This window comes from Oncorhynchus gorbuscha, linkage group LG16, assembly GCF_021184085.1.
Source record: "Oncorhynchus gorbuscha isolate QuinsamMale2020 ecotype Even-year linkage group LG16, OgorEven_v1.0, whole genome shotgun sequence".
Taxonomy (NCBI): Eukaryota; Metazoa; Chordata; class Actinopteri; order Salmoniformes; family Salmonidae; genus Oncorhynchus; species Oncorhynchus gorbuscha.
Window position 1 is genome coordinate 66,309,431 of NC_060188.1, and position 13,314 is coordinate 66,322,744.

Consider the following 13,314-nt stretch of genomic DNA (forward strand, 5'->3'; position numbering starts at 1 on the left):
CCCCCTGAACATTATTAACAATCTTCAATCACATATGTACACTGCACGTTCAAAATATCAACCTGTCTTCAGAGCAATGGGTAGGATTTGGAAAATGCATTTGTTTCCCTCCGTTTAGTATGATATATTACCCTACAATAGGTTACGTTATGGATGGAATAGCGGTCGTACAATATCATATAGGACGTATAGTATCATACATGTTATCCGGTTGTACAACATCATAACCAACATATGTTTACTGTGAAAGGGATGAAAATATCCACAAATATAATTAATGAAACTATTCCCAGACAAAACAGGTAACATAGTTGGTGCCACTAGAGTAGCACACCTTGCATGTACATCTTTTAGATATGAAGCTGTGAAAAAAACGATTAAAATATACAAATGTTGTTTTATTAAAAGTTTTCTGAACTTTCATATTTTTCTAATATGCACTTTGCATAATTTTCAGGCAAGACACGACTGACTGCACAATGATGATGATGTATGTATAAAGATGATCCCAGGTAAATACAAAATCTCAAGATAATAAATAGAGTGTGGTCTTTTAACAATTGTGACTGTTGTCATGGCAGGTGGAGGTGTGACCAGCTTTGGACAGGTACAGTCTTCCATCAGGACACACACACACTTCATACAACTGCTCCCCAGGACTCCCTTTCTCTCCTTCTCCACTCAGAGGTAACCTGGGCAGCTGCACCCTCTCAGCATCCAGAATCAACTGCAGAAAGAGAGGAAAATAATATGATGCTATATTCATTATTTGTTTGAGCACATGAACCATAAGACATACATTTAGTTTTTGCTAAAAATAAGAAATATATTTGGAAACATGACAGTGTCCTTATTCCAATGCAAATGAATTAAGTATTGTAATCAGGACACTGAAGTAAAAAGTGTTGCCATGAGTGCTAGCCTAGATTTAGTGGTGCCTCTTCTTACCACTCCGTCCATAGAGAGTAGAGAGATGTCCATGCTGGACACGGCCTGGCCGCTGCCGGACACTGCTTTGATGTGGACTCCCTTTGGAGCATCCAGGTGGAGGGACCGGGTGGGGGCCTCTAGCCTGAACACACAGAAAGCCAGAGTATACGGTAAAGAATATTAGATAATAAGAGAATGGACACAAATGGTGCATGCTTTACACTTAGAAGGCTGAATTGGACTTGAATTAAGCCTATAGGTGGCAGAAAATCCACACATTACCAGTTTAGCACATTTATTCAGTCTACATTCAAATGCATTTAGTCATGTTATCAATTCGAATACAGAACATATTTGAATTTAATTTGTTGGAAATCGGCAGAGACTGAAAGAACTGTGGACAAATTCACTGGGGGTTTTCACCGAGCAATATGAGCCAATGACATGAATATTTATGCACACCATCTCCAAGCTGTTGCTATGAGACCCCTTGATCCGTCCAAATCAGAAATTAGCTTAACACCTCTTATCTTAATTAAACATGTAAATTGGATTGACATATTTCCACAAAAGCATCTCTTTACATCGACAGTAAAGCCCCTAAATACATAAGTCCCAATTTATAGGTCTGCCCACTCATGTACACAAAAGAGGAGGTCTCTACTCCCACCCACTGGCAGTACATGGAGTGTGTGGCATTAGGATTACGATTCGCTAAGGTAGGACACTTTGTATGCTGAGGGAGAGAGAGTGAGCAGAGCGCTGTGCATTCTGAGGGCCACACACTGGGGAAACCAAGATGGCGGGGGAGATAACAACGGCACAGGAAACACACGCTGCTCCTAACCCCAGAGCAGGGGACTGTTGTGCCTGTTACGTCTGTGCTGCAGCCTGCACTCCACCACTGCGGACACTGCTGTTGATGGGACATTTATATTGAAGAGAGAAGATGTCTGGGAAATGTTGCCCTGCTGTGTGATACATATGGTGACTGTAAGACAACAAATTATGTTTAATCGTTATGTTGTTTACCCAAGGTGGGATTATTTCTGTCACAGGAAATGGAGACAAAATGATCAAAATTCTAATTTAACAATAGAAGAAAAGCAAAGGCTTCTCTCCCCTATGATCAGATAAAAACTGCCATTAGGTGTCAACATTTTAAAGTTACCTCAAGTCCATGGAATGCTCTGCCCTTACCAGGGATGTCTCTATGGAATGTTCACACTGAGCACCATCAGAACCTGTAGAACACAAATGTAGGAGCACTGCCCAGTTTAGATTATATTCTTATAATAACATCATGTGAATCAGTATGCAGATATTGTATGTATTACCATATCCCTGGACAGTTACAGTATATCAGACAAAACTAACAAAGGATGTTTCATGATTAAACAAAGTTGGACTGTCTCTCTGAATAGTGTGAAATGCCCACATACCTGTAATGGTTAGCTTATCCGCTCCAACAACTACCTGTTCTGTACCAGCAGAAAATAACAATTTCCCAGTGCTTGTCATCACCTCAAAATGTTGTCCTACGCTTTCCATGGATTGTGGACCTAAATACAAATAATAAATTATATTACCAAAGTGATTAAAACACAGTAGGCATTTAATTAACACTTAAGTAAATGGATGCACACAGTGGGTTGAGTTCAAATGTTACAAACACATCTACCCACACAGCAATAACTGTGTGTGGAGAGTGTTTTGATTCAGCAGAAAAGCTATTTGCTATCTCCACGTACACATAGAGTAGGTAGTGGGAGATGTGAGTTAACCCCAATATTTAAAAACGCTTAGATTCTGAAATGAAAGGTGCTTCATAAATGGGATCCATTGAGTTGCCTAATGAGGGTCATTACCATAAACACATTTATATTTTACTCAAGTTTACATACACTTAGGTTGGAGTCATTAAAACTTGTTTTTCAACCACTCCAGAAATGACTTGTTAACAAACTATAGTTTTGGCAAGTCGGTTAGGACATCTACTTTGTGCATGACACAAGTCATTTTTCCAACAATTGTTTACAGACAGATTATTTCACTGTATCACAATTCCAGTGGGTGAGAAGTTTACATACACTAAGTTGACTGTGCCTTTAAACAGCTTGGAACATTCCAGAAAATGATGTCATGGCTTTAGAAGCTTCTGATAGGCAAATTGACATCATTTGAGTCAATTGGATGTGTACCTGTGGATGTATTTCAAGGCCTACCTTCAAACTCAGTGCCTCTTTGCTTGACATCATGGGAAAATCAAAAGAAAATCAGCCAAGACCTCAGAAAACAAATTGTAGACCGCAAGTCTGGTTCATCCTTGGGAGCAATTTCCAAACTCCTGAAGGTACCACGTTCATCTGTACAAACAATAGTACACAAGTATAAACACCATGGGACAATGCAGCCGTCATACCACTCAGGAAGGAGATCGTGTCACGATCGTCTTCAAGGAAATGACCAGACCAAGGTAAAGGGTAGTAAGCGTACATTCTTTTATTTTAAATGTCGCCAACAAAATGAACGTGGAGCTCTGTTATGCTATACATGCCACAAACAAAGACAACAACCCACAAATGAGAAAAGGAAAAAAGGCTGCCTAAGTATGATTCCCAATCAGAGACAACAATAGACAGCTGTCCCTGATTGAGAATCATACCCGGCCAAAAACAAAGAACCAGAAAGCATAGACTTTCCCACCAGAGTCACACCCTGACCAAACAAACATAGAGAATAGAAGGATCTCGAAGGTCAGGGCGTGACAGAACGTATTTTGGTGCGAAAAGTGCAAATCAATTCCAGAACAACAGCAAAGGACCTTATAAAGATGCTGGAGGAAACGGGTACAAAAATATCTATATCCACAGTAAAACGAGTCCTATATCGACATAACCTGAAAGGTCGCTCAGCAAGGAAGAAGCCACTGCCCCAAAACCGCGATAAAAAAGCCAGACTACGGTTTGCAATTGCACATGGGGACAAAGATCGTACTTTTTGGAGAAATGTCCTCTGGCCTGATGAAACAAAATTATAACTGTTTGGCCATAATGACCATCGTTATGTTTGGAGGAAAAAGGGGAGGCTTGCAAGCCGAAGAACAACATCCCAACCGTGAAGCACTGGGGTGGAAGCATCATGTTGTGGGGGTGCTTTGCTGCAGGAGGGGCTGGTGCACTTCACAAAATAGATGGCATTGTGAGGAAGGGAAATTATGTAGATATATTGATGCATCATCTCAAGACATCAGTCAGGAAGTTAAAGGTTGGTGGCAAATGCGTCTTCCAAATGGACAATGACCCTAAGCTTCCAAAGTTGTGGCAAAATGGCTTAAGGACAACAAAGTCAAGGTATTGGAGGCGCCATCACAAAGCCCTGACCTCAATCCTATAGAAAATGTGTAGGCAGAACTGAAAAGGTGTGTGCAAGCAAGGAGGCCTACAAACCTGACTCCATTACACCAGGAGGAATGGGCCAAAATTCACCCAACTTATTGTGGGAAGCTTGTGGAAGGCTACCCGAAACGTTTGACCCAAGTTAAACAACTTAAAGGCAATGCTCCCAAATACTGACTGAGTGTATGTTAACTTCTGACCCACTGGGAATGTGATGAAAGAAATAAAAGTTGAAATAAATCGTTCTCTCTACTATTTTCTGACATTTCACATTCTTAAAATAAAGTGGTGATCCTAACTGACCTAAGAAAGGGAATTTTGGCCTCCCGGGTGGCACAGTGGTTAAGGGCGCTGTACTGCAGCGCCAGCTGTGCCATTAGAGTCCCTGGGTTCGTGCCCAGGCTCTGTCGTAACCGGCCGGGGCGACGCACAATTGGCCTAGCGTCGTCCGGATTAGGGAGGGCTTGGTCGGTAGGGATGTCCTTGTCTCATCGCGCACCAGCGACCCCTGTGGCGGGCCGGGCGCAGTGCGCGCTAACAAAGGTTGCCAGGTGCGGCTGGCTTCCGGGTTGGATGTGCGCTGTGTTAAGAAGCAGTACGGCTGGTTGGGTTGTGTATCGGAGGACGCATGACTTTGAACCTTCGTCTCTCCCGAGCCCGTACGGGAGTTGTAGTGATGAGACAAGATAGTAGCTACTACAACAATTGGATACCACGAAATTGGGGAGAAAAAGGGGAAAATAAAAAAAATAAAAAAAGGGAATTTTTACTAGGATTAAATGTCAGGAATTGTGAAAAACTGAGTTTACATGTATTTGGCTAAGGCGTTGTCACGAATATTACCGAAGGTGACTCCCCTTCTTGTTCGGGTGGCGCTCAGCGGTCGCCGTCGCCGGTCTACTAGCTATCACCGATCCGTTGTTCTGTGTTCCTTTGGTTTTGTCTGATTGGTAGCACCTGTTTCTTGTTTGGTTGTTAGGGTAGGGTTATATATAGTTTGTTCAGCCCGCTTCTGTTTCGTGCAGGCTTGTTCGTCTGTTCTTTTGTTTGAGTGTATTTTGTTTGTATTTTGGGTTTCACGCTGTCCGTTTATATTTCTATTCATTTGTTTTCCTACTTTTGTTTATGTTATTTATCCGGGACATTAAAGCGTGTTTTTTCCCACATCTTTTGCTCTCTGCGCCTGACTCCACACCTCCTCACTCATCTGCCGTAAGAGGCGTATGTAAACCTGTGACTTCAACTGTTGTACATGGAGAGGACACAGACATTTTAAAGAGCATTGAGCATGAATACATTAAGTTGGGAGATAATTCATGTTGATATCCGCTCTCACCCTCATTATATTATAACCCGTCACACCCTTATCTGTTTCACCTGTCTTTGTGATTGTCTCCACCCCCCTTCAGCTGTCACCCATTTTCCCCATTATCCCCTGTGTATTTATACCTGTGTTCTCTGTTGGTCTGTTGCCAGTTCGTCTTGTTTGTCAAATCGACTAACAATTGTCTCAGCTCCTGCTTTTCCCAGTCTCCCTTTTTCTCGCTCTCTTGGTTTTGACCCTTGCCTGTCCTGCTCTGAGCCCGCCTGCCTGACCACTCTTCTTGAGCCTGCCTGCCATCCAGTACCGTTGCCCCACCTCTGGTTTATTGACCCCTGCCTGCCTTGACCTGTCTTTTGCCTACCCCTGTTGGATTATTAAACCATTGTTAATTCGACATTGTCTGCATCTGGGTCATAGCCTAAAACATATTAAATACAATATTTTCCACAAGGACCAACAGATTGTGCCACACCAACTCAAAGAACGAGACGGCCGAGTGCTGAAGCACATACAGTGAGGGAAAAAAGTATTTGATCCCCTGCTGATTTTGTACGTTTGCCCACTGACAAAGAAATGATCCGTCTATAATTTTAATGGTAGGTTTATTTGAACAGTGAGAGACAGAATAACAACAACAAAATCCAGAAAAACGCATGTCAAAAATGTTATAAATTTATTTGCATTTTAATGAGGGAAATACATATTTGACCCCTCTGCAAAACATGACTTAGTACTTGGTGGCAAAACCCTTGTTGGCAATCACAAAGGTCAGACGTTTCTTGTAGTTGGCCACCAGGTTTGCACACATCTCAGGAGGGATTTGGTCCCACTCCTCTTTGCAGATCTTCTCCATGTCATTAAGGTTTCGAGGCTGACGTTTGGCAACTCGAACCTTAAGCTCCCGCCACAGATTTTCTATGGGATTAAGGTCTGGAGACTGGCTAGGCCACTCCAGGACCTTAATGTGCTTCTTCTTGAGCCACTCCTTTGTTTCATTGGCTGTGTGTTTTGGGTCATTGCCATGCTGGAATACCCATCCATGACCCATTTTCAATGCCCTGGCTAAGGGAAGGAGGTTCTCACCCAACATTTGACGGTACATGGCCCCTTCCATCGTCCCTTTGATGGGCCGAAGTTGTCCTGTCCCCTTAGCAGAAAAACACCCCCAAAGCATAATGTTTCCACCTCCATGTTTGACGGTGAGGATGGTGTTCTTGGGGTCATAGGCAGCATTCCTCCTCCTCCAAACACAGCGAGTTGAGTTGATGCCAAAGAGCTCAATTTTGGTCTCATCTGACCACAACACTTTCACCCAGTTGTCCTCTGAATCATTCAGATGTTCATTGGCAAACTTCAGACAGATGTATATGTGCTTTCTTGAGTAGGGGGAACTTGCGGGCACTGTAGGATTTCAGTCCTTCATGGCGTAGTGTGTTACCAATTGTTTTCTTAGTGACTATGGTCCTAGCTGCCTTGAGATCATTGACAAGATCCTCCCGTGTGGTTCTTGACTGATTCCTGACCGTTCTCATGATCATTGCAACTCCACGAGGTGAGATCTTGCATGGAGCCCCAGGCCAAGGGAGATTGACAGTTATTTTGTGTTTCTTCCATTTGCAAATAATCGCACCAACTGTTGTCACCTTTTCACCAAGCTGCTTGGTGATGGTCTTGTAGCCCATTCCAGCCTTTGTGTAGGTCTACAATCTTGTCCCTGACATCCTTGGAGAGCTCTTTGGTCTTGGCCATGGTGGAGAGTTTGGAATCTGATTGATTGATTGCTTCTGTGGACAGGTGTCTTTTATACAGGTAACAAACTGAGATTAGGAGCACTCCCTTTAAGAGTGTGCTCCTAATCTCAGCTCGTTACCTGTATAAAAGACACCTGGGAGCCAGAAATCTTTCTGACAGAGGGGTCAAATACTTATTCCCTCATTAAAATGCAAACCAATTAATAACATTGTTGACATGTGTTTTTCTGGATTTTGTTGTTGTTATTCTGTCTCTCACTGTTCAAATAAACCTACCATTAAAATTACAGACGGATAATTTCTTTGTCAGTGGAAAAACGTACAAAATCAGCAGAGGATCAAATACTTTTTTCCCCTCACTGTAGCACGTAAAAATGGTCTGTCCTAAAAATGGTTGCAACACTCACTACCCAGTTCAAACTGTCTCTGGGAGCAACACCAGCACAAGAACCGTTCGTCGGGAGCTTCATTAAATGGTTTTCCATGGCCGAGCAGCCGCACACAAGCCTAAGATCACCATGCGCAATGCCAATCATCAGCTGGAGTGGTGTAAAGCGCTCCACCATTGGACTCTGGAGCAGTGAATCACACTTCACTGTCTGGCTACCTGCCCGACTGCATAGTGCCAACTTAACGCTACAGCATACATTACAATCAAGATGATTCTGTGCTTCCAACTTTGTGGCAACAGTTTTGAGAAGACCCTTTCCTGTTTCAGCATGACACTGCCCCGTGCACGAAGCGATACAGAGATCGGTGATGAAGGACTTGACTGGCATGCACAGAGCCCTGACCTCAACCCTATCGAATACCTTTGGGATGAATTGGAACGCTGACTGCGAGCCAGGCCTAATCGCCCAACATCCGTGCCCGACCTCACTAATGCTCTTGTGGCTGAATGGAAGCAAGTCCCCGCAGCAATGTTCCAACATCTAGTGGAAAGCCTTCACAGAATATTGGAGGCAGTTCTAGCAGCAAAGGGGGGACCAACTTCATATTAATGCCCATGATTTTGGAATGAGATGTTTAACGAGCAGCTGTCCACATACTTTTGGTCATGTAGTGTATAAGTAAGATCAGGAATCTTTATTTTTTGACTTGTATTTAACCCCTTATTTTTGGCACTAAACAGTCTCCATATATACTGTACTTCCATAAATGTTTTCAAATGGTTGACGGCGGACCTTCAGACGAGTCTTGTGTTGCTCTAGGACACCCACAGGCCCCACAACTGACATGTATGTGTTCGTGAGAGGCATTACCGTGTACCCCGAACTGTTTGGATGCTACAGACAGAAGTTGGCAGATCGGCTGTACCAACTTCAGACGAGTCACAAGATGCTTGTGGGGGTCGTAGAGCATCTTTCCATAGAGGGGTCATAATAGTTTGCGGACGCTACAGACTATTTTGTGAGAAGACCGATTTCTGGGATGTCTCATGGTCTGACAAACAACGCTCTAGCTCTGTCACCTTTCACCGCAGGTGCAGAAGTGCGACATCGGTGAATGCGGTGGACTGAGATGCACCCAATGCAAAAAAACATATCTCTAGCTTAAACTGACAGATTGTTTTCTTTTTTTGGGGGGGGGGGGGGTATTATGCTAATTAGATTTCAGCAGGGGCATGGACATCTACTTTGATAAATACTCACAGGCTATTTATATTAGCCATCAAATGTAGGGATCTAAAGTATTAATCATATATATATATATATATATATATATATGAGCCCATAAACTGAGAATAATATATTTCAGGTCTCATGTGGAGGCATCCCATCTATGGCATTTTGATTTGAATACATTAAAGCCATCCTTTCTGATTATTCAGAGTTGCACCTAGCTTTTTTGACATCTCCATTTCTCATAAATCTATTTAGCCCAGTAGGTCTGCATCTTATCAGTGCCACAGAGAAACTAATAGATACATCAGCATGAGTTCATTATACAGTCATCTATTAAACATCAAAAGTGTGTTTTAAAAATACTAGTTTTGAATTTGATTCCTTTAGAAGCATGTTTTGAGTCATAATAGCACTATATATCACATTCTTGTAGCTAGCAAAGATGGACTCTTACCCAGGTTAAGGCTACCTAACACACCTCCTTTTCCATTGTAGGCTTGAAGCGTGACATTCTGGGACTCAGAGTGGATAAGAAGGGAGGTGTCCTGTGAAGCAAGAGAACAGTGTTTGAGTGCAGTGTCCCTCTGATCAGAGGGGTATACTACAATTAAATCTAAATCTACTCAGGGTTTTCTAAAACGAGCCAGCTTCAGTTAGCTTCACATTCCAGCTCATGCTTCATTCATTTACGATGATACGGCCTGTTCTCTCTGCAGAAGGCAGGGCATTCATATGTGTTGCTCTTCGCAGAGCAGCGCAGAACTGTTGTGAAGGATGTTGTCAAGAATGTGGATTTGTATTTATACAGGACCTTCAGCCCCACCTACCGTCAACCAATCATGTCAATGCGTGGCTATACAGAGTCTCCCGCATTGTTACAAAATGTGTGCGCCGCATGCCAATGCAGTATGAAGCTCAATTTGGCCTCTGCATACCTCTGACCGCTCCGCAATTGCGCCTCCGACCACATTTTCGGATCAAGCATGAATTGGCTTTAACTAGCTAGTCAAACACCAAACTCTTCATTGAGTCAATGCTGAAACGTCAATCCATGGGCGAGTCAGTTCCACGTTTTAATTTGTGGCAAAATCAAAATTATAAAAGTTATCTTGCCAATCAAGCAGGCTACGGTGTGAAATAGGCTTGTTGAACTGCCGTCTTTATTGTATAACGTATTGTTAATGCTGGCTTTGGTGTGCTTATCAATGCACAACCACCTCCCACCTCTCCTATCAATAAAATAATTTAATAAAATGTCATACAAAACTTTTACTGTGGATGAAGTTTGAAATGCATCCCGTCATTAATAAATGTGATTGAAATACCTATGTTACTATCTTTTTACACAAAAACATTTGATGAATAAAATATTTAATCCATGGTGAAAGGGATGATGATGCAATCTTTGCAAGGGAATATGATTTCATTGGTCCTCAACTCATGGTCAGACACTTCATTCAGTATAAGTGGAGTTAGCACTGAGTTAGCCAGAACATTGAGGGGAAACAGGAAGATATGTAAATGTTCAATGTAAAGAACTTGAATTAGTTTACCTGTTTGGACTGTATCTCTTGGGCGTAGAGAGAGAAGAGGAACTCGGACACTCCATCAAGCCTCACCCGATCTGATGTTATTCTCAGCTGCCCCATTCCTTCCTGAAACAGTCAGGAGGAAATCAACTTTTAATACAAACTCTGTTTTGCCATTCTTGCTCTTGTAATATGCTGATATTCTCCTCCAGAAGAGGTCAAGTTATCTTACCGTACCTCTGAAGTGTTTTGTGAGGCTGCCGACATGCCTTGATGGTCTTTAACTAGACAAAGGTGTATAAATGACTTCCCTGTTTTATTATAGATAAAACCCATTTCAAGATAGGCTATCTCATCCAGGATGTCTAGTAATAAGCAACTGCCACTGATAAATCCTGAACTGAGCAAACTAGACTGAGCATGTACTCCTTGTGAGTCTCAAAAGTATTTAATTTGATTTCATGCATCCTTCTCCTGGCCACCTACTCAAAATTGTCAGAGGGAACCTCATAGCAGGCGAGAAGAGAAATACTGTTGGAATGCACTCACTGTGTTGAGACAGGTGACCCTGAGGATCCAGATTGTCAGGGCAATGTTGACCAGCAGGGTGGAGAGCAGGAGAAGCACCAGCAGACAGAGGCAGCGCTTCCTCCAGCCTTCGACCCCCAGCCTGTGATCATCATTCTGCTCCTCTGTATCCGGGCCTTCAGCACCCTCTGCTGGTGGGGGGTATTGCTGCAAAACCATCAGCTGAGAAGGACAGTTATAGCACTGTTGCAGAATAGGCTACCTACAACCTTGGGGAACATAGCATAAACATGGAGCATCACAATTAAAAATGTTCATACAACATGTTATGTGTACAAGTCATACAAGTTTGAAGTAAAGATGCAATAATGTGCTGCTATATGTGTGACCACATTGCATTGAAGTCATGTAATCTGCTGTTGCATTACTTTATTTAGATAAACAATCATTATACAGTACCTTGTTTAGAAACTAATCAGAAAACCGAATGCTTCAAACGTGGTGAGAGTGAAATTGTCCTTTTGAGCAGAAGTTCAGTCAATTTGAATCTTGGATGTTTAGAAGTTTTTAATTTCTGGCATCTCTTCAGTATGATGAAATGATTTTTAGAGTGGATATGAGACCCAAAATCCCAAATGTATTTGTGAACTGCACATTTCTCAATCTATACATTGCATGCTTTAAATAACTGATGGGAACAAGATGAGATGGAAATAACTTTGCCTCCAAAAGGATGAACAGCACTGAACACTAATGAGATTTTGTTGTGAAGAACCCCTTAAAAAGAAAAACAGGAACAACTCTGCTAAATCTCCCCAGTAATTACATGTCAGTTCAGTTCCTGTTCAAAGCATCCTAATGAGCTGTTCAGTATTCCCCCACTGAAACGGGAACAATCTATGGGAATAAGTGGTGTGATGGTCAAAAATTAATCTTCCATAACATAACTTTAAGCGATTGCTGGTTTTTATGTTAATCCACCGACTCATGTTAAGTGGATGTATTACACATTTTTATACCATAGCGATAAAAATGGTTCTCATCTTGAAATAACATATGCTACTTAAAAATAACTTTAATTCATATGACATGCAAGATGCAACATGATAAACAATAGGGCAGAATCTTCAGACTACTAGCTTAACCAATGACAGACAAATCAATGACAATAAGCATCACTTACCAAAGTCTCAGAGAGAAAGTTTCCCTCCTTTGCAGAGGCAATGGGACTTTTGTATGGAGCTCAGACCCATGGACCTGGCATTTACCAGCAAGATGCCATGAATCACGCTCCGAATCGGCACTGACTGAGTGATGCTTAGCATCCCTCCGCATGAGGACTTTGGCTTGCTCTCCTGCATTATATTAGGTACCCACGTTTCGCTGCCTGCCTCACTTCTCCATTCTCTTTGTTCAGCCTAAGTTATGGGCTACCTATGGGTATCCATTGGAGGTGAAAAACCATGTCATTATTCTCTGTCAAACTTTTTTGCAGAATAGCAGAAAAAAAAACCAGTCAGGTATACGAGATAAAAGAGACATAAAATATACAATATTTCAAGTGATTCTCAGTCTCATTAGAAAATTAAGATGTTTTCAGTACAGCATTCTGCTGAAGGGTTGCTGATATTATTTCAGAATTACCTATAGATTTTTGTAATAATATTAATAATTATTGCATATGATGCATTATGCATGTTGATATTATTCATTAAAACGTGCTGTTGACAAACAATCAGCACCAAGGACAGGTTTTATAATATCATCATTTTTTATAATTCACTCATTCATAATTTCACACTAGAGAAGGATTGTACCTAAATGTTCGCTCAAAGTGGAGATGCTGTGAACGAACATATCCTAAACTGTACGAATGAACACGAGTCATCACGTTTCCTTTCCGCATGCTATTCTGTCTGTCGGTCAGTGCATGCTCTATTCAAATCCTCCTCATTGTAAACAAAAAAATACCTCAATGTCTTACCGACTTGACAGACTGCACGACTAGAAAACTCGTCTCTGGCATGTTGGTGTTGGATTTACAGGCGTAAAACCAAATATTCATGACAAAGAAAGTCGTTTAAAATGAGTGATTGTCTGATACCTACACCAATATTACCTTGTTGCGATAGCGCCAATCCTGAAACTCAGATTGTCGCAAATTCTTAAAGGTGTGACGGTGCCACAGCTTTAGATATTTGGATATAAAAAAGACCCCCGACCCTGTCA

The 13,314-nt window shown here is 41.9% G+C and overlaps 1 protein-coding gene across 1 annotated transcript; it reads right to left on the minus strand.

Annotated features, from left to right (window-relative positions):
* Positions 1-292: 292 nt before the first annotated feature.
* On the minus strand, positions 293-13,111 carry LOC123999789 (gamma-sarcoglycan-like). The gene is made up of 8 exons (XM_046305812.1): positions 13,070-13,111; positions 11,107-11,292; positions 10,582-10,683; positions 9,483-9,573; positions 2,373-2,492; positions 2,102-2,174; positions 949-1,072; positions 293-727 (listed from the first exon to the last, which is right to left on the minus strand). The coding sequence occupies exons 1-8, from the start codon at positions 13,109-13,111 to the stop codon at positions 554-556; spliced, it is 912 nt and encodes a 303-aa protein (XP_046161768.1). The 3' UTR covers positions 293-553.
* Positions 13,112-13,314: the final 203 nt, after the last annotated feature.

Coding starts and splice junctions, on each gene's coding strand:
- LOC123999789 (XM_046305812.1), bottom strand. CDS start 13,111: ATGCCAGAGACGAGTTTTCTAGTCGTGCAGTCTGTCAAGTCG. Junction 1,073..2,101: donor GAGCATTCCATGGACTTGAG/GTAACTTTAAAA, acceptor CTGTGTGTTCAG/GCTAGAGGCCCCCACCCGGT. Junction 728..948: donor TACTCTCTATGGACGGAGTG/GTAAGAAGAGGC, acceptor CTCTTTCTGCAG/TTGATTCTGGATGCTGAGAG.